The sequence below is a fragment of the Gymnogyps californianus genome, chromosome 5, assembly GCF_018139145.2.
Source record: "Gymnogyps californianus isolate 813 chromosome 5, ASM1813914v2, whole genome shotgun sequence".
In the NCBI taxonomy this organism is placed as follows: Eukaryota; Metazoa; Chordata; class Aves; order Accipitriformes; family Cathartidae; genus Gymnogyps; species Gymnogyps californianus.
In genome coordinates this window covers 1,985,354-2,008,826 of record NC_059475.1, presented here as the reverse complement: position 1 = coordinate 2,008,826, position 23,473 = coordinate 1,985,354, and the positions used below count along the sequence as shown (strand labels likewise).

At 58.8% G+C, this 23,473-nt stretch overlaps 4 protein-coding genes across 6 annotated transcripts in view; 3 read left to right on the top strand and 1 right to left on the bottom strand.

Annotated features, from left to right (window-relative positions):
- Positions 1–3,291: 3,291 nt before the first annotated feature.
- Positions 3,292–5,284, top strand: LOC127016772 (mas-related G-protein coupled receptor member H-like). The gene is made up of 2 exons (XM_050897488.1): positions 3,292–3,412; positions 3,752–5,284. Exon 2 carries the CDS (start codon positions 3,790–3,792, stop codon positions 4,732–4,734), a length of 945 nt encoding a protein of 314 aa, XP_050753445.1. The 5' UTR covers positions 3,292–3,412; positions 3,752–3,789; the 3' UTR covers positions 4,735–5,284.
- Positions 5,285–7,584: 2,300 nt separating this feature from the next.
- LOC127016649 (mas-related G-protein coupled receptor member H-like) lies at positions 7,585–8,505 on the bottom strand. Its single transcript, XM_050897289.1, has one exon. It carries the CDS (start codon positions 8,503–8,505, stop codon positions 7,585–7,587), a length of 921 nt encoding a protein of 306 aa, XP_050753246.1.
- A 2,706-nt stretch (positions 8,506–11,211) lies between these two features.
- LOC127016650 (rho-related GTP-binding protein RhoF-like) lies at positions 11,212–13,092 on the top strand. Its single transcript, XM_050897291.1, has 5 exons — positions 11,212–11,340; positions 12,037–12,124; positions 12,441–12,550; positions 12,679–12,813; positions 12,925–13,092. The coding sequence occupies exons 1-5, from the start codon at positions 11,212–11,214 to the stop codon at positions 13,090–13,092; spliced, it is 630 nt and encodes a 209-aa protein (XP_050753248.1).
- Positions 13,093–14,388: 1,296 nt separating this feature from the next.
- KDM2A (lysine demethylase 2A) overlaps positions 14,389–23,473 on the top strand; it is a 50,756-nt gene continuing 41,671 nt past the window's right edge. For 2 of the 3 annotated variants that reach the window (XM_050897524.1, XM_050897522.1), the window contains exons 1-3: positions 14,389–14,408; positions 14,837–14,861; positions 16,393–16,497. In XM_050897524.1, coding sequence (XP_050753481.1) covers positions 14,389–14,408; positions 14,837–14,861; positions 16,393–16,497 — 150 coding nt within the window. Of the gene's footprint in view, positions 14,409–14,512; positions 14,526–14,833; positions 14,862–16,392; positions 16,498–23,473 lie in introns of those variants that run through there. The other variant, XM_050897523.1, reaches the window with a different exon arrangement.

Here is a 23,473-nt window from a genome sequence, read left to right as displayed (position 1 = left end):
CTAAGCACCACGCAGCCGCTCGCTCACTGCCCCCCCACCCCTGGGATGGGGGAGAGAATCAGGAAAAAAAAAAACCTCGTGAGTTGAGATAAAGACAGTTTAATAGGACAGAAAGGAATGAAAAACAATGATAATGATAATAATAATATGACAATAGTAATACTAAAAGAATTAAACTATACAAAGCAAGTGGTGCACAAGGCAATTGCTCACCACTCGTTGACCGATGCCCAGTTAGTTCCCGAGCCGTGATCCGCCCCTCCCAGCCAACTCCCCCAGTTTGTATACTGGGCATGATGTCATATGGTATGGAATATCCCTTTGGCCAGTTTGGGTCAGCTGTCCTGGCTGTGTCCCCTCCCAGCTTCTTGTGCCCCTCCAGCCTTCTTGCTGGCTGGCCATGAGAAGCTGAAAAATCCTTGACTTAGTAGAAACACTACTTAACAACAACTAAAAACATCAGCGTGTTATCAACGTTATTTTCCTACTAAATCCAAAACACAGCACTATACCAGCTACTAGGAAGAAAATTAACTCTGTCCTAGCTGAAACCAAGGACACCCTGTAACAAAAGACAAACGAGCCTCCCCACCCCAAAAAAAATAATCAAGAAGAGGGAAGGGGTGATGCACAGCAGCGCTGCTGCCTGGGGCTCCTCCGCCTGTGACTTGGGGAGCTTTCGGTTTTTTGAAGTTAATTTAGGGAAATCCTGTCCTTTAGTGTAAAAAAGACTCTACGGAGAATCCCAACGCACCAAAGATTCAGCCTAACCAGATTTCCGCTTCATATGCACTTTGTCAGGTACACGAAGAGACTCAGCAGAAAAACAAAAGGCAGAAAACAGATTCCTATCATCCCCAGACTAATGTCTCCACCTGCTTCACTACACCTCCTTGCAAAAAATAATGGCCATTTCTTTATGAACTCCGTGTACCGATTTGAAAAGACAGTGATGTTTTCGGCTGCCCTCCCCATGTGTAGCAGGGAATTCCCAGTCTCCGGCCAGTTGCGATATTTCCCAGCTGAGTGGCTGGAGGGAGGTGGATGGAAGCACTGCTGAGCTGAAAGCGGGGTTGAGGTCAGCTCGGTCGCAGCCAGGTAATTAGTGGCCAGGGAACAGAGGGTTTCCTCCCCGCTCCTGCAGGTCGGTATTGTGAAGCACTCCAGTGCAACTCACAATGACTCAGAATGTTATATTTAGCCTTAAAAACAAAGCAAACAAACAGACAAAACCCCCCAAAAAGAACCTTGGAGTCAGCACACGGTAATCTCTTCGGGAACAAACATGTAACTTTTAACATATCAGATGTACGTGCACACAACAATTTGGTGAGACAGCTGAAGTCGTTCATTTCTGGATGCTTAAGATACCTGAAGAATGAGTGGGAGGTTTCATTCAGAAATCCTCTGGGCGCTGCTGATGTTACAGACACACACGCTTGTGTGCCTGCTCCCGGGCTATCCCCATCCATCCCACCCCAAGTCGAAAGCCCAGGAGCGCCGCAGTAAAGATGCTCTTTCCCTTCTGACCCTGCAAACTGGAAAGCAGCCCCGTCAAAGGCTCATGGGGGTGGCTGCGGGGACCACGGTGGTTTTGCCTGCCTTCAGGAAGCTGGGCTGCGGCCGATGAATTTAGCTTGGGGATGCAGGAGGAGAAGGGAGCGGGGAGAATCCCGCAGCTCCTGCCAGCATCCCCAGGGCTCGTGGCTCAGCGACGGGCTCTGCCCGTGCGGCTTGGTCCGGCTTCTCGCACGAAATATGCGGGTGATAGGGTCTGCTTTCATAATACAGCCCCTGCTGAAGGAAGGGACTTTGATACGAAGTGAGTTTGATACGAAACCCTTGGAAACAACTCTGCCCTTACCGAAAGGGCTGAAATTGGAAGTGTTAATGGGATAAATCCAGTGTCTTTGGGAGTCAATTTTAAGCATTCGCAGTACGTTTTAGAGCAGCCAAAGGCTACTGCAGCAAAGAACCAGGTGGCCAGCCGGGCAGCCGGGAGAGAAGCCAAAAGTGCCTCCCAATTGCAAGGGCACCGTGGCGTGGGAGAGGCAGGGCACTCCTCGGGGCGGTGGATCCCTCCAGAGAAGCTCTTCCACAGCCAAGGCAACTGCCAGCCTCGCTTTACGGCCCGCCGTTGTCGTTTCAATCATCATGGCAAGGTTGTTAATTGCGCAAAACATGTTGGCTATAACATTAAGCCCTTTGCAAGCCACATAGTGGCTGCGAGGAGCCCGGGGTCCCCGTGGACCTGCCCAGGGGACAGCATGGCCAGACCAGGCGTGGGGGATGAGTGCCTCCAAGGAGACGTTCTGCTCGGCTCTGAGCAGGAGCCGTGAGCCACAGGAGGGTTTAACAACATCCAGGCTGAGCTCAGGAGCCGCAGCCCGAGGGTGCGTGGGTTACCAAAGGGGTGGGATGACGTAAAAACAACCGCAAGCGCTTCCAAGACTGAGGAGGAGGATGCGCCACTGGTGAAGAGCTGGAAGGGCTGCAGCTCACTGTAACGGCCCACTGAGAGGGGGAGCACAGCACCCCGAAAGCTGGTCTCTAATAGCTTTCATTGCATTACGAAGGGGTATTAGCAATAATTAATCTGGGCTACAAGTGCTAGTATCGTCGTAACCTGGCTGAAAACAACTGTTTGTTGTCCTTCAACTGGGCTGTCAAAGCCTGCATTAGACTGACAAGAAATGCTAATCCTTGGCTCCGGTTTGAAGGTGTGCTCCCTTGGGCCCAGGGGAGGTTTTGGCGATGATCCCCATGCTCTTCCCAGAAGCTTCGGAGAAGCCCCCAGCTGCCTCACCAGCGCTGCCAGCACCACCAGCACTGCCAGCACGGCGCTCTGCTGCTGGAGGGGCGATGCCCCCTCCCCGGGGATGCTGAGGTCCCGGGAGCCCTGCGACAGGCAGGGGAGAAACCAAGAATGACAGAAACCTGCCAGGAGAGGGAAGGCAGTCAGCAAGCGGGCCGTTGTCCAGCGAGGAGTGTTTCTCATCAGGAGTAAGCGAGGAGCTGTTCACAAAACTCCGCTTGTGGAGCTCCTGGCAAAAGCCACTTCCTTTGTGGCAAAAAAGAGCAAGATAAATTAAAAACAAGGAAGCGGAGCTCTGACGTAGCCGCAGTTACAAAATCATTCCCGACTCCCCCGCGACCCCACTGCGGCGGGGGGAGCGGCGCACGCGTGCACTGCCAAGGGGCGCACCGGGGACAGGGCACAGAGAGAAGCCGGTGGGACGAGAGCGGGGACCTCCTGGTGACCGGGGGACTTTCTTCTTCATGCAACTGTCCTGCGAGGATCTGCTTCAGGACATGGATCCGAAGGGAGCATGAGATGCCAGGACACCGACGCTGATCTGCCCGAGCCCAGCTGGAAAGACAGCTCTTGCCTGCTGCTTCACCAAAGCTAACAGTTAAGTGCAATGTTTTACTTCATCCCTACCCCACCTTCCTTTCCTCCAGCATCCACTGCCAGGAGCCATGTTCCTCCCACCTTCTCCTGGTGACCAGCAGTGCTCTCCCCAGGTCCTCTCCCCACTGTCCTGTGCTTGCCTTCTGCATCTCCTGGTGAACCTCCCTCTCCCTCCCCTCCTGTCTCCCTCTCCCACCCCACAACGTCCACCACTCCCCTTCCCAGCACGTCCCGCTTGCCCTCCACTGATGCCTTCCCAGCGCAGGGAGCTGGCGAGGGGCCGCGTGGCTCAGCCCCAGCTTCTCCAAGCCACTAACTCCCCGTCCACTCTGACTGCAGCCGGGGACCACGTCCCACCACCTGCCCAGCATCCATCCATGGAGGTGAACCACATGTCCCCACCTCCTGCACCACCCTTGCCGACCACCGATGGAGACGACCCGTGCAGGGTAGATGTCACCGACATGGCCATAGACGGTGTCACGCTGCTCATCTGCCTCTGCGGGCTGGTGGGGAACGGAGCCGTCCTCTGGCTCCTCGGCTTCCACATCCGCAGGAACCCCATCACCGTCTACATCCTCAACCTGGCCGTTGCCGATTTCACCTTCCTCCTCTTCATGGTCACCTCATCCCTCCTCTACATGATGGAGAACGTCTTCTGCTCCACTGTTGTGTCCTTGACGTACCTGAGGTCGCTTTTCCTGCTCTCACTGTTCTCCTACAACATGGGCCTGTACCTCCTGACAGCCATCAGCATCGAGAGGTGCGTGTCCGTCCTCTGCTGCAGCACCCGCCGCCCCCAGCACTTGTCGGCCGTGGTGTGTGCCCTGCTCTGGGCCCTCTCCGTCGCTGTCATTGCTGCAGTGACTTCTCTGTGCCTGTTGCACGAGCACGAGCACTGCCAGATAGCTCTCATCTCCATGTATGTCCTCAACTTCCTCATCTTCGCCCCACCCATGGTCATTTCCAGCACAATCCTGTTCATTAAGGTCCAGTGTGGCTCCCAGCAGCGCCAACCCAGGAGGCTCTACATCGTTATCTTCCTCACCGTCCTCTTCTTCCTCCTTTTTGCTCTTCCCCTCAGCATCTGGAATTTCCTGCAGCAGTTCAGCTTCACCCTCGTGCCCTCCCAGGTTGTTTTCCTGCTCGCCTGCATCAACAGCAGCGCCAACCCCTTCATCTACTTCTTGGTGGGGAGCTGCCGGAGGCACTGCGCCTCGGTGTCCCTTCAGATCGCCTTCCGGAGGGTCTTCGAGGAGCCGGAAGACAACACTGCGTGCAGCAATGATACTACGATGGACACGCTGGCCCCAGCCTGTTGAAGCCTTTCCACCGCTCTGCTTAAGGCCCCCGGGACAGCGGCTGAGGGTTTCCTTGAGTAACCAGATTAATAAATGTCTGCAGTATTTCCCCCGATGTCACCCTCTCGCGGTGTAATTCTGCCCCCTGCAGAGGAGGAGAGCAGGGACATCGCCAAGGTCGATGTGGGGAAGGATGCTCTGCGGGGAGCGCGTCGGAGCACGGCTTTCCTCCTCCCTGCCAGCCCACCCCACTTCCTAGGGCACTATTCCCCCAAGGAGAACATGCCCCCGAGGACCGTGTTCCCATCTCGCACGCTGTCGGCTTTTCGGGATGAGCATTGCCTTTGGGAAACTCTGACTCACGTACAGAGTGGGGGTAAAACCCAGTGTCCTAAGCCCCTCTCCCCATCCCAGCCCCCCCACCCCGAAGCTCTGCTCCCCTCCCGCTTCCAGCAATGCCGGCGGGGAGGACCGCTGCCCCTCGCCAGGCTCTGCCGAGGCCCTGCCGCCCTCCCCTCCCGCCAGTACCCGGTTCCTGTATCTCACTGCTGCCTGATATCAATAAACAGCATTGTGCACCCTGAGCTGCCTTTGGTCGGTGTGCCAGAGTGTCGTGGTTTAACCCCAGCCGGCAGCTAAGCACCACGCAGCCGCTCGCTCACTGCCCCCCCACCCCTGGGATGGGGGAGAGAATCAGGAAAAAAACAACCTCGTGAGTTGAGATAAAGACAGTTTAATAGGACAGAAAGGAATGAAAAACAATGATAATGATAATATGACAATAGTAATACTAAAAGAAGTAAACTATACAAAGCAAGTGGTGCACAAGGCAATTGCTCACCACTCGTTGACCGATGCCCAGTTAGTTCCCGAGCTGCGATGCCCCCTCCCAGCCGACTCCCCCAGTTTGTATACTGGGCATGATGTCATATGGTATGGAATAGCTCTTTGGCCAGTTTGGGTCAGCTGTCCTGGCGGTGTCCCCTCCCAGCTTCTTGTGCCCCTCCAGCCTTCTTGCTGGCTGGGCACGAGAAGCTGAAAAATCCTTGACTTAGTAGAAACACTACTTAGCAACAACTAAAAACATCAGTGTGTTATCAACATTATTTTCCTACGAAACCCAAAACACAGCACTATCCCAGCTACTAGGAAGAAAATTAACTCTGTCCTAGCTGAAACCAGGACACAGAGCTTGCTGGCTTCGTCTGGGTCCTGCTGCCGGCCGGGTGTGCGGGTGGAGGGAGGGGAGACACGCACCCGGCTTGTGCTCTCTGGAGCAAAAATGATGCCAGCTGCCCGCAGCTGGGACTGCACCAGCATGCCCAGTGCGGGCAGGATGGGCCCAGGGATACAGCGATGCCCCCAGACTGTTTTATTAGTGTACACAACAAATTTCTCCTCAAATATATTTTTTTTTAATTCTGTGAGCCAGGTGTAAGTGTAAAGGGCTCTTCCTTCTGAAATTCTTCCTCTCGCCTGGCTTCAGCAGGCTGGAGCATTTCTCCTTCTTCAGCAAGGGGAGGGGAAGTCCGTGGTTCCCAGCCTGGCCACCACCTTCCAGGAGCAGGGTGCCACGTCGGTTGGTCGCCACCGGCTCCACGGGGCATCACTCGCCTCCCTACGGCTTTGCCAAGGTCTCAGCCGATTGCAAAGCCTCCCGTCACAGCGGTGGGGAGAGCTGTGGGTGTGCGGAAAGACGGCGCTGGAGCCGGCAGCGGTGCGTCAGACGGCTGCGGACCAAGCACCATCGTACTGGGCCTCAGTTTCCCCCAGTTCCATCGTGGAGGCGGGAGGAAGGGACATTGCCCATCCTCGGGCGACACGCCGAGCTGCTCGGTGCAGCCTCCTCCCGCGCTGCCCCACTGTCACGTCTGGGGCTTGGCTCTCCTCCTGTCCTGATGCGTGCGGACCCCCACCACTGCCTGCACCCCCCCTCCCCCTCCGGCCAGCCTCACCGCCTCCCGCACCTTCCCACCAGCCCCACCACATCCCACACCCCCCATGCCAACCTTACCACCCCCCATGCAGCCCCCCCCCCACCTCTTCCCCCCCCCCCTTCCTCCCCCCCCCCAGCCCCCCCCCAGCCCCCCACCTGAGCCTCCAGTGCCTCCCTATGGGCTGCTCACTCCTGGCCGCTCCGTAAGGTTTTTTGGGGGGGCTGTTTCTCGGCGACACCCCCTCTCCGATAGAGCTTCACCCTCCCGGTACCCCAGCCCTCCGCACCCCCCTCCTCCCACCCCCCCCCCCCGCCCCCGTGAGCCGCCGCAGAGGAACGAGAGGCGGCGGATGGAGCCAGCGGCGTTTATTGGGGTGGGAGGAACGGGACCGGAGCCGAGCAGGGCAGCTCAGTCCCGGCGGGAGGAGCAAAGGTTTTACCGGGGTTTCCCGCAGGCAGCGCCCAAACCGGGGCGGGCAGGAGCGGGGCTGTCCGGTACCGTCCACCGGAGCCCCCGTACCGAGCTCCGGAGAGCCGGTTCCGCAGGGGCTGGGGCAGGCGGAACAGGGGGGGAGCCCCGGGAGGGTTTCTGGAGGGTTCCCATCTCCTCTTTCCTCGCTGGAGGGCAGCAAAGCCCAGCGGGCCGCGCTCGGAGCCGGGGAGCGGCCGCCCGACCGGGCGCTCTGCCGGAGGGAGCGGCCCGCCGGCCGGGCCGGGGCGGGGAGCGGGCGGGGATGGGATGGGGATGGGGATGGGATTGGGTTGGGATGGGGACAGGGGCAAGATGAGATCAGGACGGGATGGGATAAGGGATGGGATGCATCCCGACACACAGCTGAAGGAAGGCGACCTTGCGGGCCCGGCCGGGAGCAAGGGTGGGCAACTGAGCGTGAAGCCAGGGTGGGCAGCACAGCCGGGGTGGACACAGTGGCATCTTAGCTGGAGATCGTGGTGACCCCCGTCTCTTCGAAGACCCTCCGGAAGGCAACCTGGAGGGAGACCGATGAGCAGTGCCTCCGGCAGCTCCCTACCAAGAAGTAGATGAAGGGGTTGATGCTGCTGTTGATGCAGGCGAGCAGCAAAAAAACCTGGGAGGGCACGAGGGTGCTGTTGAACTGCTGCAGGAAATTCCAGATGCTGAGGGGAACCCCAAAGATAAGAAAGAAGAGGACGGTGAGGAAGATAACGATGTAGAGCCTCTTGGGTTGACGTTGCTTGGAGCCACACAGGACCTTAATGAACAGGATCACATTGGAAATGACCATGGGTGGGGCGAAGAAGAGGAAGTTGAGGACATACATGGAGATGAGAGCTATCTGGCAGTGCTCGTGCTCGTGCAACAGGCACAGAGAAGTCACTGCAGCAATGACAGCGACGGAGAGGGCCCAGAGCAGGGCACACACCACGGCCGACAAGTGCTGGGGGCGGTGGCAGCGATACCAGAGCGGGTAGAGGATGGACACGCACCTCTCGATGCTGATGGCTGTCAGGAGGTACAGGCCCATGTTGTAGGAGAACAGTGAGAGCAGGAAAAGCGACCTCAGGTACGTCAAGGACACAACAGTGGAGCAGAAGATGTTCTCCATCATGTAGAGGAGGGATGAGGTGACCATGAAGAGGAGGAAGGTGAAATCGGCAACGGCCAGGTTGAGGATGTAGGCGGTGATGGGGTTCCTGCGGATGTGGAAGCCGAGGAGCCAGAGGACGGCTCCGTTCCCCACCAGCCCGCAGAGGCAGATGAGCAGCGTGACAGTGTCTACAGCCACATCGGTGACCTCTATCCTGCACGGGTCTTCTCCATCGGTGGTCTCCGGCACAGGTGATGTGGGAGATGGGGATGTCTGGTTCAGCTCCATGGCGGGAGGTGGGACGTGGTCCCCGGCTGCAGTCAGAGCGGATGGAGAGTTAGTGGGACCCCGAAGGATGTGTCAGGGAGAGGATCCTGGTGATGTGGCACAGCGGGGCTGGGGACAGGGGGGTGAAGGGAGGGCTGGGGAGGCAGCTGCCTCACCAGTGATGGGCTGGGGTGGTGAGTGTGGAGGAGAGGTTGGAGGGGCTCCAGGCACCCCAGAGGAGGATGCGTGTGGGTGCGGTGAGAGGGGCTGTGGTGAGCTCCGGGGAGACGTGAGCAGCTCCCCGGGCTGGGCTCCGGTCCCGACCCCCTACCTTTCCAGGCAGCAGCCTGGGGCCGACCTGCCCGCGCGTCCGAGCGGGGCACACTCCCTCCCTCCGGCTCTCCTTGCCACAATCTTCTCAGATGAGGAGAACTGGGGTCTCCGCGTCCTCAGAAGACCCGAGCAGCCCGTCTCACCTCCAAATAAAGCTGCTCTTTGGGGCGTTTCTGCAAGATCATGGGTCAGGTGGTAAGAGAGCACTGGGCAGTTTCAGAGAGACAGACTGCATCACCGAGCCTCTTCTGTCAAATTTCTGTTGGTCTTGCGGGAAAGGAAATGTTTTGTCCAAGAGAATACCCCAGAGGATGAATACTGCAGCAGCTACATCTTGCTGTGAAAGAATCTTGATGCTTTTAGGATTCAACCTGATATCTCATTAGACTGGTAATTACCACCTTTCTAATTGTTTTATTGTGCTCCAATCTCCTCCCCCCACCCTGCCCTGATGCTGGCATCCTTCTGAGATTGTTCATTACTGTGTGCATTTGCCTTCCAGCCTCCCGGCATGTGAATCGCCGCTGTCTCTCCTCCATCTTTACCATGCATCAGGCCTGGGTGGGAATTTGGTGTTTGAGCCATCGGTTCAGATTTACCCCGGCTGGTCTGGGGGCTGCAGTGCCCTCCCGGACCGGCTGGTACCCACCAAGGGAGCCAGGGGGGGGCCGGCGGCAGGAGAGCCGGAGATGAGCCAGCCATAGGGCTGGGGGGAACGGCAGGGAACGGCACACATGATCCCCCCCCCCATCCCTCCCTGCACCCCTATACCAGAAGCACCCGTTCACCCCCACTGGGGCCTTGGGGTGGCAGAGAAGGGCACCAGCCAGAGGGGAGGGGGTCTTGGGGACCTCCAAGCTGGGATGTTGGGGACATGGTCTCTCCTTCCCACCCAGAGTGGCACCGGCTGCCCGCCGTGTCCCCTCCAGCCGCTGGCCCTGCCGTGCTGGGGGGGGACACAGCCGGACGGCGGGCAAAGCACCCCCCCAGCGCCGGGTGCCCTCTGCTCCTCCAGCAAGGGCAGAAAGCTGCTTCTTTGGGTCATTAAGCCGGCTAATTGCCGCTAGGACTGCTAACACCCCTGCCTGGCTCACCTGGGCAGCTGGTGCACCCATGGCAAGGCTGGGGGAGCCGGCGGGAGGCGGCACCCACGTACGGGGCTCCCTGAGCCCGGCCACCACCCAGAAAAGTCCCATGTCCCAAATCCCTCGTGTCTGAGCATCCTCTGAGCTCCTGCCTCCCAGAGGGGGGGTTCATGGAAGTCCCCATCCCAGGGGAGGTGGGCAAGGATCCCTGTGGGTAATACGGGGTGGTCAACGTGGGGTCCACGCACAGCACTGTCTGGACCCCCGGGAACAGCGCTGGGTCGGCACGTCCCCGAGCAAAGTGGGGTGTTGCAGCCGGTCCCCACCAGTGTGCCGGGATCACTGGGAAAAGACCAGGGACTTCCCATGCCAGCCGGGTCCTGCTGGGCTGGGTGCCAGGGTCAGAGCTTCCCGGCAGGGCAAGGCTCGGCATGGCACGGCACAGCCGGGCAGGGCTGGGCACGGCACATCACCTGGTGTGACGGAAGGGGTGGCACTAGCGGGGGGGTCAGAGCTGTGAGTCACCTCCCCCCCGTGCCTCCCTCCGCCCTGGACTTTGCCTCCCATGGATGCTTGGGGCAATAAAACCCGGGCTCCGGGGGGGGCCGGGGTGTCAGGGAGGGCCCCCCACCTACAGCAGGCACTCAGCAGTCAGGGGGCACACGCGTGTGTTTGCACGCACGAGCATGGGAGTGTGCAGGTGCATGCAGGAGGGAGCCGTGGGCGTGCGACGGGGACCTGTGCAAGCATGCATGTGTACGTATGTACAGGCGCATGTGTGCAAGAGAACCTGCATGGATGTGTGCAAGGAGGAGCCGGGCGTGCGAGCAGGTGTGAGCGTGCGCAGGAGCTGCACGTGTGGGATGGAGTCATACGTGTGTGTGTGTGTGTGTGTGTACAACGGGGAGCTGCGCGTGTGCAACAGGCAGCTGCGCACGTGTGCAGGCAGGCGTGAGAGGGAGCGTTGCACACGCAGGCGGGAGGCAGAGGTGAGCAGCGTGTGCCCCGCGGGCAGCAGGACCCACCTGCAGAAGGGTCCCGGGCACGCACAGGGAGCAGCCCCCGCGCGTGTGCAAGGCGCCGTGTGCGTGCGAGGACACCCGTACGGGTGTGAGCACCCTGCCAGCGGTGCCCCAGCCCTGGTTGCCACCACCGGCATGGCCCCAGCCCTAACCGGCGCCGCGGGCGGGCCCGGCGGGCGGGCGGGTGGGGGCCACACCCTGGGCCAGGCGGGTGCCTCCTGCCACCCTGTCCCCGTCCCCGTCCCCGCCGAGGCCAGACAGGCTCCGTGGCCCCACCGGCCACCCCGATGCAGCAGGAGCGTGGGGAGCAGAGCCCGGGCCCCCCCGAGGTCGAGGTCAAGGCTGTCGTCGTGGGGGACGGAGGCTGCGGGAAGACGTCTCTGCTGGTGGCCTTCGCCAGGGGAGACTTCCCCAAGGTACCGACCTCCCTGTCCCCTGGGACCTCAGCCCCGGTGGGACCCGGTTGCGGGTGGGGTCACCGTCCCCAAACGGCTCCCCACGCAGCCGGGGGAGGCTCCCGGGAGCGGCGGCACCGGCAAAGGGCGGCGGAGGGGGGGACGGGACCGGCATAGCGGCGGCAACGGGGCGGTTTGCAGCAGGAGATGGGGCGGGGGGGCTGGGGCAGGGGGTGGCCCAGCTTGGGGCTGATGGGGGTCAAGGGCAGCCCCCCCCCCCCCCCTTGGCGGGCAGACAGGCAATGCTGCTTCGCATGGGGGGTCACGGGATGGGGAGTGGGGTCTGTCCAGCAGCGAGGGCATGTACAGGACCCAGGGGGTGCGAGGTGGGGGGGGGGCAGCCCACAGAGACCCCAGCACCGCTCTCCTGGGCCCCTTGGGTCCCACCAGGGCATCCCGCCTGCCTGAGACTCGGTGCTGCCCTGGGCTGAGGGGACCGTGGTCCCGGGGCTGTGGGGGACAAGGAGCATCCCCACCTCACCTGCACCAGGGAGGCACCAGCATCTCCTGCCCCCCCGTTTCCCTCTCCCGACCCCGGGTACCTCCCCATGCCCTGTCCTGCGCACACATAGCCGCGGGGGTCCCCTCCGCCGCTGTCCCCCACCGCTGCCCGTGGGCAGGCAGGACCTTTCTCACGCCCTCCCTGTCCCCTGCCAGGTCTACGTCCCCACCGTCTTCGAGAAGTACACGGCCTCCCTCCAGGTTTGCAGCAAGCCCGTGAAGATCCACCTCTGGGACACGGCAGGTGGGACAGGAGGGGACGGGGCACGCAGTCATGCCTCCCCCCCCCCCTCCCCCAGCCAGTGGGTTTCGGGGTGTCCCACACCCGTGGGACATGCCTTGGAGGGGTATCCCCAACGCACTGACCACGGGAGATGGGGGGTTAACCCATAGCCGGCCAGCCACCGGTCCCCGAGGATGTCACCCTCAGCAGTGCTGCCTTTCTGGCCCCAGAGCCCCTCGGTGCCCCCAGGCTGGAGGGGCAGACGTGGTCCCAGGCTGGGGGGGGACCCAGCCCAGTAGGGAGCTGGTGCGTAATGGTCTGCTTCTCCGCCCAGCAGGACAGGAAGACTATGACAGGCTTCGCCCGCTGTCCTACTCAAATGCCAACGTTGTCCTCATCTGCTTTGACGTCACCAACCCCAACAGCTACAACAACATCCTAACGAAGGTAACGCAGCCCCCGGGGGGTCTGCTCCCACCCCACGCATCCTCCCCGTGGGAGGTGGCGTGGAGCTGGGGTTGCTGCCTGTCCCATGTCCCCGTCCCCTGGGTGACATGTGACCCCCCCCCCCCCAGTGGTACCCGGAGGTGAACCACTTCTGCAAGGGCGTCCCAGTGCTGCTGGTGGGCTGCAAGACCGACCTGCGGCAGGACCGGGAGGTGCTGCGTAAGCTGCAGGAGGGACGCCTGGAGCCCATCTCTTACCAGCAGGCAAGTGCCACCCCCCCGACGGGCCGGGGATGCCCCCCAGCACGGGGCGGTGGGGGAGCTGAGGCCCCCCTGGGGTGGGGTGGGGGGGTCTGACCCCACGGCTCCCCGCAGGGAGAGGCCATGGCCCGGCAGGTCCACGCCGTGTCCTACTTGGAGTGCTCGGCCAGGTACCAGGAGAACGTCGGGGACATCTTCACGGAAGCCTGCAGTGCCGCCCTCAGCGCTGCCCGCCGGAATCAGCGCAGGAGGCGACCCAGGAGGGGCTGCGTGCTCTGCTGAGCCCCCCAGCCCTGGCATAGCTCCTGGGACCCGCTGCCGTCCCCCCCCTCCCGGCTCGGGACAGCCCCTCAGCTCCCAGCTGCTGCCAGACCTCCTCTGCCACCGCCGGACCTCCGCTGCCACCGCAGCCACGCTCCTGTCCCCCTGCAAACCGGCCCTGGGCAGCTGGCGTTACCGGTCGCCATGGGGTGCCAGCAGGAAGGCACCCCCCCACCCAGGGCACGAAAAAACTGTCCCACCAGGGAACCCAGCGTCCGAGCGTCCTCTGCCAGCCTGCCCGCACCGAGCCCCGCGGGCGGATGGGGCCTGGGAGCGGAGAACTGATTTTGGGGAGGTTGGGGGGGGGGGAGGTTCCCCTTCCCGCTGGCAGGCCAGCGAGGGAGGGGTGACACGGGGTGATTTGGGTGCAGTTCTGCCATTAAAGCTCAACACTCGTCAGTGCGGCACGGTCCCTGCGGGCAGGGGCAGCCCCGGCACGGTGTCGGGGAGACGGGGTCCTGCCATGGACCATGCAGCCTCTGGGAACGAGCCCCCTCCTGCTTTTTGGCTGGGGTGCACATATGGATGTATATAGGTGTGTATGCGTGTGTGCTGCATGTATATAGATGTGCCTGTGTATGTGTATGGGCCGTGCACATGGACCTCTGTCTGTGTTTACACGTCTGCATGTATGTATATGCATATCCATGGTTATCTATGTAGGTGTCAGTGCGTGCATGCGTATGTGAATGTATAGCTGTATGTATATTTATGCGCACGTATGTATGTGCACTCCCGCGCACGTGTCCCCGTGTCTACGCGTATAGATCCCCATGCGCGTGACTGCAGGTGTGTACAGGTGTGCGGATGGGTGTGAAGCCTGTGCGGACATAGGCGTGCATACGGGGAGCTGCAGGTCCCCACGCCGTGCCCGTGCCAGTGCCGGTGCCGGTGCCGGTGCAGGCAGCTAGCCCGCCCTGCCCGCCGCCGCCGCCGCCGCCCGGGAGCATGCGCGGGGGTGGGGGCGGGACCAGGCTGGGCGGGGCCAACCGGGGGCGGGGCCAATCCCCAGGCCGCGCGTGCGCGCTCGCTCCCGCGCCGGCGGGGCGGGGCCGCTGAGGTGCGTGCGCGCGCCCGCGCCGTGCCCCGGCGCCGAAGCGGGCCGGGCGCGGGGGGGGGGAGGAGACACGGGGACGACGGCGCATGCGCGCGGCGGGCGGCGGGGGAGGCGGTGGGGGGGGTCAGGGAGGTTGCGGGCGGCGCAGGCGCAGTGCGGCGGCCGAGTCAGTGTGTATGTGAGACTCTGACGGGTTCAAAATGGCGGCGGCGGCTCCTGTGTGAGGAGGGGAACCGCGTCCCGGCCGGGGGGCGGCGGGGCGGCGGCGGCGGGGCACGGCGCGGCGGGTGGCGGCGGGCGGCGAGGCCGGCGGCGGCCCGGCACCCGGCGGCGGGGGGTGCGGCGGGGCGCGGCGGCGGCGGCGGCGGGGGGACGCGGCGCCGGGCGGACGCGGCGCCGGGCCGGGGAGCGGGGCCCGCGGGAGCGGGCAGCGGCCCGGGGCGGTCGGCGGGGCTGTCAGCGCCCGCTCGCCGCGGCGGCCGCGCCGGGGGCGGCGGGGCGCGGGGAGGGGGGGGGCGCGGCGGCGGGGCCGGGGGGGCGCGGGGCGGCGCGGCCGGCGGGCCGGGCCCGGGCCCGCGGCGGGATCGCTGCCTGACCCGGGGGTTCCTCCTCCGTCTCTTCTGTTTCTCCCCGTCTCGGCGCTAGAAGAGGACAAAGGCGCAGGAGAGACCTGGTGAGCCACTCGCTGGGGGCGGGGGGGGCCCCGGCGCCGGCCCGCCGCCCCCGGCCGACCCCTTAAGTTTCCGCGAGTCCCCGGAGAGGGGCCGGGCGGCGGGCGCCTGCCGCCGCCCCCGCCGGGTCGTGCCGCGGGCGGCGGGGCCGCTGCCCCGGCCGGGAGGGAGCGGGCGGGTCTCCCCTTCCTGGTGGCCCCCGGGAGGCCGGGCCGGGAAGTTGGTGGGCAGGGGGCGGCGGGGCGGGCGGCTCCCGGGGCCGGAGGGTGCCGGCTGACAGCTCCCCGGGGACTGACGTCCTGAGCGCCGTCCCAGGGCTTCCCCCGCCGCCGCTTTGTTCCGCCGGACCGCTCGGCCGGGCCGGGGCTGCCGCCCCGGGGCGGGGTGGGGGGCGAGGCGGCGGCGGCGGGGCCGGCCCGGGACGGGCCTCCACCGCGGGGGTGGGATGGGGCCGGGGGCTGGCGGAGCCGCGCCGGGCTGGGGGTTTGCCCCGCGCTGTGACAGTGGGTGTTGTGAGCGGGCTGGCTTGGCTGGTGTGTTGCACTCCGGTTGTCCGGGTGTTTATAAACAGAGTTTAGCAAGTGTAGGGAAACTGCCTAGGCTGCCTTAGCTGAGCTGGGAAGCCCGGTCCTGGTCGGTACAGGCAGCTGGGATGGGGGAGATGCTAGCGGGACTTGAAACGCTCTGCTGTCAAACCGTGCTCGGAGGGTCAGGGAAGAGCAGGATGAAACAAGTTCTCTCCATGCTATGGTAGCGGTTCCGTAACACTACACGGGGTGGCAGATTCCTTCCCCGAAGGTCTGGCGTAGGCATAGTCACGGGGATTAAGAGCTGCAGTATACCTAGGCTTTGGTTTCTTTCTGTTCCTTTAAAAAAAAAAAAAGTTTAGGTGCCATCTGATGCCTTGAGAGGTTTTCCCATGTTATTGTGTCGTGTCACAAGGTGGCACATTTTGAGATCTGAGCACGTAGGTCTTCTCAAGACAGGAGTTAGTCCCCTACCTGCAGCTGTGCTCACACGCTGTACGTAAGAGAGATCCCATACACCTTCCCTGCTCATGGGAGATGTTCTGTACCTGTGTAGCTTCTCCCGAGTACCATGGTATAGGATATCCAGAGGACGGAAATCGTGTTGTTTGGAGGAGTTGGTTCTCTAGTGCATAATCTTGTACTGTGGGGAAACCAGGCTGCTCCCTGACTGCCGTCGAGCATTTGACAGCAACTTGCCTGTTTGGTATCCCATTGTGGGCCAACTGAGCTGCCATTTGTGCTGGTAGTAGTGCGGAGCAGAGGCCTTTTCCTGATCTGAGACCTGCAGCTCATGTTGTGTTACAGAACAGCTGGTAAAGTCATTTACCCTAGGTCATGCCTAAAGTTAGAATGGGAGCATTAAAAGTTGAGGTGGGCTCATCTACTGTGTTCCCTTAGCCCGGCACAGTGGTACGGAATCGGCCTCAAAATGAGCAGAGAAATGAGGGAGGTAGGCGTTTCGTGTCTGTGTGCCCTGCTTCACTATTTCCCTCTGACTTCAAAGGAGGAAGAGGAGGAAGACAGCAGTCCTGGAGTGTCCTTCTCACTCTCTTCAGAAGAGTCGGAGATGGAGCCTGAGGAAGAAAGGATCCGTTACAGCCAAAGACTGGTCAGTATTGGCCCTAAACAATCATATTCTATTCTTGATTCTGTTGCAACTGAAGAAAGAAAAGGCTTTTACTGGCAACAGGTTTAAACAACCCAAAAAAGTGTTGTGGTGGATCGCTGCAGCCTGCCCAGAGGTATTAGCTCAGCTGGCGGTGGGTTAGATGGCTTCGTGGGTCCTGTTTGTGTCACAAAGTTTGCCCTAACGAAGGGCACTTGGCTACTGAATTCTGGAGGAGGCGAAGGTTGGAGGCTGAGACTGGGTAAGATGCTTTGTGAAGCTGCTGGATAGAAATACGAAATGAGTGTCGGGGTAGTTTCTGGGACAGCAGGTTTTCTCCATGTGTTTGTAACGAGCAGAGAAGCTGAAATACTGTGTGTTACCATTACGTTGGCCTGGACTTGATTTGAGTGTGCTGCGAAATCTGAGAAAACCAGCTGTAGCTTCAAGCTCAAATTTACTTGTGCCTGTGCACATGTGCACGTGTCTTGTCCTGGTGTTTTCTTTCGGAGGGAGCTGTTCCAAAAGTCGGGTCCTAGTTGGGCCCCGTCAGGAGCTCTGGCTTGTCTGATGTTTGCGCTGCTGTTCAGGGGACTGCACGAAGCCGATGGTCTGTGAGTTGGGCCGTAACTCTGAGCAGTTTGGGAGCAGCTGCTCTGAGAGTCTGAGATGATATTCCTGGAGATCCTGGGGAAGGAGGGAAGCTGCTGTGTCTCCTGCAGGTGGGTTTCACGTTGTTTTGAGGTAGTTTTAAACCCCCTGGGAAGGGCAAGTGTCAGCTCTGTGATAGCTGAAGCTGTGATGGAGTTCCTCTCTGAGTCACAGCAGTACGTGTACCCTCACCTTCAAGGTGCTGTCTGTAAAGGTAAATCCTTATCCTTTAATACTCTGAAATCATTTGGTGTGAGGCAGGGTGGCACTCGGCATTAAGCTTTGCCCTCAAGAGCGAGCAGTTCTTGTTGCTCTTTTGTTGCTGCTGGATGCCTGGCCATAGAAAGGGTGCTGGGGAGTTTTAGCCAGCACGCACCTTGTAGGTGGCCTAGGGACAGAAATCCTCTAGTGAGGGTAGAAACAGTTATTCCAGCACTGGCCCCTGTGGAGAGGAGGATACTGCATAGGCCGTGGTTTGTCCAAACACCTGGTTTACTAAAGGTGTGCTCCTTTTCTGGTGCTGCTTGGTGTCTATTGCATGTTTACTTTTTGCAGAGAGGATTGTCATACTAGATGATTTGGTGACAGGCATCTATACTTTTATAGTCAGCTGCCTTAGCCCACTTTGGGAACCTGAAGTGACTCTGATTTGAAGTGGTTTTTAATCTCTTCTCTCTTTTTGAGAGGGTGCTTACAAAAAAAAAAAAAACCCAAAAACTCAAACTGTAATACGTTTGTGGGCCCTTCAAGATGACTTGTTTTTTCCAAGTGCTTTGGTGGATGCTTTAATTTGGCAATGCTGCCAAAAGCAGCGGTGCCACCTCCTCCCTTGTCCTGATGCGCTTGTTCCCGCAACTGTACGGCACACAGCTCACCGTGCTGGTTTGACTGGGGAGTGACCATTTCTATAGCCAGCAGTCAGGGTGGCAGGATAGCTTCTCTTGGAGGCAATGCCGGCTTCAGATTTTGGTTAAACTACGATCTTAGCTACACTTTGACCAGCTGAAGTAACCCAAAAGTGGCTGGATAAAGACACGGCAGATGAAGGGGACTAGTGGCCAGGAACTTACCAGTTTAAAAATTCTTACAATCTCAGAAATAAAAGTCGTCAGGAATAGTTACTGTCCTAGAGTAGATGGCCTGGACTCCAGCAGAATGTGCTAAGCTGGATAAATAGCTGCACGCTGATGAGCTACACACTTAAGGGGCTTGGGAAGGCACACGGGCAGCAAGCGGAGGATGAGGCTCACCTAGGCTTCTGTGGCCTCATGTGCATGTTGTTTCTGCTGGCCTGCAGCTGAGAGGAGGAGGCACGACCCCTGTGTGGTAGGTGAGGCTTAGTTCATGCCTCCTGCTTCGCTTTTCCTGGGAACTTCCAGCTCGTTACGCTCTCTTGCTGTGTCAGTGATGCTCCCTTGTTGAAGGACCTTTAAAAGATTATTATTTTTTTTCGAGATGCAGGCTTTGAAAAGTGGGGAGCTGTTCTCTTAGCTAGTGTTTCTGGCCCTTGCAGAACAAGGTATCACAGGTGAATTATCCAGGAAGACAAAAGTGCTGAATATGACTTATTTGAATATCCTACTCCTAGATATGCCGTGGTCTTGGGAGTTGGTTTTAATATGCCTACGTGAAAAGTTCTAGGTAGAGAAACAGGTAGTTGGTAGTACAGTATGTTTCTGCTGCTGTAAGCTGTGTGTCTTGTGTGTGACTGGGGATCAATGTGGGTGTGATAGCAAAAGAATAAATATATTTAAAAAAAAAAAAAATCCAAGTGTGATAGTAGTCCTACCAGCCAAACAACCTTGGCCAGAATAGTTTATAGTGGTGAAGGAGTTGAATTAATTGCATGGGCAGGTAGCATGGTTTGATGGTACCAGTGGCCTGAGATGGCAAAAGAAGCTTGCTATCTGCTGTGTCAGGGTAATTACACCAACAGCATCTTTTGACTGACTGGTTTCCATCAGGGTGTAGAGGAAGCAGTGAGCGTTTTGTGTTATTTAGTGAGCAATACTGTTACCTTCCTCTGGTTCAACAAAAATCTGATCTATGTATATTTTCTGAATGGATATGTCAGTATTGGTGAAAGATCTGGGTTTTGAGGAGAAATTCACCTCTGCATCGGATGTAGTCGCACTCCTACAAGAACTCTCTGCCAGTTCACACATCCCTGTGTAGTATAATGACACTTACATTAGGTGGGTTGCAGTGCTCTAACTGTGATTGCTTCCTAGTTCAGGCTTTACATCCACGACTCCCAAGATTATAAAGGCCTGGGTGAGTTGGTCTGGATGCAGGGGTATCATTGGGAGGATGTCTTGCACCCATCTGAAACAATTAAACTGTGGAAGAAGCTGTGTCCCGGCAAGCTCTGGGAGGCTGACACAGGTAGGGGAAGGCAGCCTGTGGACGATGCTGCGTGAGTGGGGAGAGTGCACACAACAGTGAGTTAAGGGATATCCGCGTTCCTTGCCCAGAGATTCAGCTGGGCCTCCCTGCACCGTGAGTAGTGGAGGATGAGACTTGTCAGGCACTGCGGAGTAGTTTTCTACTAAGTCTGCATATATGTTTCTGCTCCTCAGCTTTGTAATGAGGCAGTACTTGGGATTGGTTTGAGGTGCTGGATTTATAAGCTGTAGATGCATGTTTTGCAGGCCCTTAATCAGGGAGCTGAAATGCTCTATTGTATCCTGCGCCCTGAGTGACAATGCAGCCCTGGCACTAACAATGCGATGGTCCCTCTCTGACACTTGGAAGTCTTCCACTGACTGTCACTGGGTGGTCGCACCCAGCCCATGTCACACCAAGCTGTTCAGCTCCCTACGAGGAGGCCAAGGGCGCACTGGCACCTGGAGCTGGAGCCTGGACTTCTTCAAGGCAGGAGCGGCAACATGAGCAGCTCTGGCTATGGACTAACAGCTCTGGAGAGAAAGAAGTTTGGTCGGTCTGGTGCTGCGATGCTCAGATACTCTGCCTGGTTCAGGCTGTCCAGCAGTTTTCTCACAGAGTACGCTGTCTGCCTTGTGCCACCTCAGCACTCACCAGGATCTCCATGAGGTGATCTGAGACTGTAGAGAAACTGTTGCATATATGTAACTTAATTTTTTGGTAAGGTTAGGTCTGTGTTGGGTCATCAAGCGTGAGGAGGGGCAGCAGGGAAGGAATCTCCTGGTGGTGCTCGAGAGCTGTTCAGCAAACTGGCCAGTACATCTCTGGAAACTGCTGCCAGAGGGGCTGTTTGACCCAACGCTTTCTAAAGATGTGCTTGGCGTGCTCGAGGTGAGGCACGCCTGCCTCGCTGTCGCAGCACTGAGTGCGTGTGTGGTGCTCCTCTGAGCACCTTACTCCAGTCTTCAACCACACACAAAGCCACTTTACCCGTCCAGATCTGTGGAGCTGCCGAAGGGCTCCTCAGCGGGACGCAGGGCTGGTTGTCTGCCTGTCCATCTGCAGGGGAGTTGTTGAGTATTCCTGGGTGCTGGAAGTGTGAGGAAATCACCTTCTGACTGCTCTGGGGCTAATTTTGCCAGGCCTTTACTGTGAACTAAGACTAGCAAGACTCTGTGAATTACGAGTTGGGATTAGCCCATCACCGAAGTGATGCCGTACACTTTCAGTGACAACACTGGGGGTGAGGAATGAAGGGCCAGCAGCATTGGATCACTTCAGAATGGCTTGGGGGAGCATGGCGGGCGAGTGCCATTACCCTAACACGAATCCTGCCCATCATGGTGTCTCTGCTGCTGTCAAGTCAGCAGTCTGTATCTCAGGGTGTGGTTCCAAGTTAGGATTGCCAGTGTGGCAGAGCTGGTTTAAGAGGTTTGCTCCCTCCCTCTGTTCGTGCCTCAGGAGCTGATGCCCCTGAGCTGAATGCTGCTTCAGGGAATTGTGGATCATGCCCTAGATGAAAGTTGGCGGGGAGGGGGGGAGCATCTAATCCAAATTGTTGTCTGTGCTGGGCTAGTGAGCTAGCTGCCCCACCAGCAAACCTGATGAGACTGGAGAGGTGGCAGTCTGAGATGGGGAGACAGGCTGGGTTAGGAACTTCTTAAACTGGCTCTGCCACTGGAGAGAGCCTGCGGTGGAGCCGCACCCTCCCTCAGGGCGGCGGGTGCTCTCTAGGGCTTCAGCCTCCTGCTGAAGGTATTGCGGTGCCTGGGCCCCGAGTGACCATCCCTGGCTGGGTGCAGTGGCACCCTTGTTTTGATTGTTGGAGGTGGTTGTGACGCCCATGAAGGGAAATGGGCCTGTGGAGGAGGAGACCCACCCGCTGTGAAGAGCTCTGGGTGCTCGAGCGTATGGGAGATGAGGGGGGAGCCAGAGAGCGAAATGCTGTCTCTCCCATCGCTTGGGGCAGTCCGTGTCCTGCCTTAGCACTGCCCTGCCCTGCCCTCTGGTCAGATCCTTACGTGAAATTTGAGAGGAGGCCTCTGCCTGTCCTTACCAGCCAAAAACTGAGGCCTCTCCTGTAAACAGCAGTTAGCAAACCTGTCCTTACATGTTGGTGTCCACGCTATCCCCTGAGTGAGAGTTCACATGAGCTTTACAGTATGTGGAGTCATCAGTTGAGGGATGAAGCTTCGGGAGCACGGAGGAAAAGGTTTTTCTTGCAGCTGTGTGTGCTGTGGTGTGGAGTGGCACCAGCATGCTCAGGTGTGCGCTGCCCATGCCTGAGGGATGGTAAGGCTGGCTCTGACGGGTGCCCAGAGTCACAGCGGCTCTAATCTTGTGGTTTCCAAGTTGTTCGTACTGGTGGTACTAAATCCTTTCTGCAGGATGGGGTGATGTCAAATGCAGAACACAAGCCGTGGGGCCAGGAAGGCCCATGCATGTTAGCATTCACGTGACACTCGTGACAAAGTTCCCGCCCTTATCCTCAGACCGCCAAGGGGATAGATGGCCTCAAAGTTGTGAGACGGAGGTCAGCGGGGAGCAGGCTGTGGGCTGGCAGGACACTGCTTATGTCTGGTAAGATAGCAAAGAGGAGGACGCAGCTGCCTACTCTCCCTGTGTTGGTCAAGCGTCTGCCCTTGCTCTGTCTTGAATGGTTCACACTATCCCAACAGCGGGATGCAAGGAGCAATGCCTTCCCATCAGGTTCAGCCTGACTTCTTGTTTGTACTCCTTGTAATGCTGCTTGCTACCAGGTAATGATCCCTTGTGGTTGCTGGTGTTTCTCATCCTCGAATCTTGGTGTGCTTGACAGAGGCCAGTCCTGCTGGACAGTCCTGCTGGATACTGGCTTTCCCAGAGCTGGTCCCATTGACGTGGGACTCGTACGTGTGGGCTGGGGTGAGCCTACCAGTGTAGTTCCCACAGGTACTGAAGCGTGGGACGAGCCACATGCGCTGGGCTGAGAATCTGGGTGATTGTACATCGCCCTCTGTTTGAAATCTGACACTGGCAATCCCTTACCCTGTCAAGCGATGCTCCCTCCTGTTGCCTGAAAGGGCTCAGAGTTTGTTTGCTGTGTGCCCTATGTGAAACCCTGTCTGGCCAAATGTTGTTGGTCTGCTGGACACACCTCAATTTCCTAGTCTAGACAGGACCTGTGCAAGTAGGGTAATTAATCTCTCCCACATGCCTCTGCCTCAAACTGAAGACACTACAAATGAGTCATTCCAAATGACCCAGGTGTAATAATTGAGCTCTAAATAATTTAGGAACTGTTCGGATTTGATCTCAGCAGCTCTTTGGTGGAAGCTAGCAGCAACTGAAGGCTATCCTTGGAAAGCTTTAGAAATCCCTGTGAGCATTTAGATCCTGAAAGATGTAAGAGTGTGCTGGTCCCTGGGAGAATACATCCCTGAAACCAACTGGATGATGTTCTCTGTCAGCAGAGAGGAACACAGGAGGTAAATATCTCTGCTGGTTTCTTACTGTCCCAAGCCTGGCTCTGTCTTGAGTGTGTCCTGGAAGCTGCAGTGAGTGAGGAGCCAGACAGTGCGGGAGCACTTGAAGTTACTTGTGAGTTACCAAACAATATTTGCAAGTTGCATCTGTGTCTCCTGTTAATAAGCAGGAGTAGGTTTTCACAGGGTTATCCCGGCTAGAGGTGACACAAGTTAGGAGAGCAGACCCCATGCCCCCGGTACCTTTTTATTTATTAGCAAGGCCTATAATTAGATATCAAAGATACTGAGTTGTCAAAAGCACTGGGAGGCAAGAAGGGTGAGAAGCATGTATCTCAGAACTGGAAGTGTCGTCTCCGGTCGGCTTGGAGAACCTGGGATTTTGGTTAAGTTTGATGTTCTTGGGGTGGGGGTCAGACAGAACAAACCTGTGCAGAGCCCTCCCCACTGGGAGGGAGCAGTGGGTAGGCATATGCCCC

Bases quoted from the DNA above. Each gene is read 5' to 3' on its own strand.
- LOC127016772 (XM_050897488.1), top strand. From the start codon at position 3,790: ATGGAGGTGAACCACATGTCCCCACCTCCTGCACCACCCTTGCCGACC.
- LOC127016650 (XM_050897291.1), top strand. From the start codon at position 11,212: ATGCAGCAGGAGCGTGGGGAGCAGAGCCCGGGCCCCCCCGAGGTCGAG. The intron at 11,341-12,036 runs GTACCGACCTCC...GTCCCCTGCCAG, and splicing joins CCAGGGGAGACTTCCCCAAG to GTCTACGTCCCCACCGTCTT. The intron at 12,551-12,678 runs GTAACGCAGCCC...CCCCCCCCCCAG, and splicing joins ACAACAACATCCTAACGAAG to TGGTACCCGGAGGTGAACCA.
- LOC127016649 (XM_050897289.1), bottom strand. From the start codon at position 8,505: ATGGAGCTGAACCAGACATCCCCATCTCCCACATCACCTGTGCCGGAG.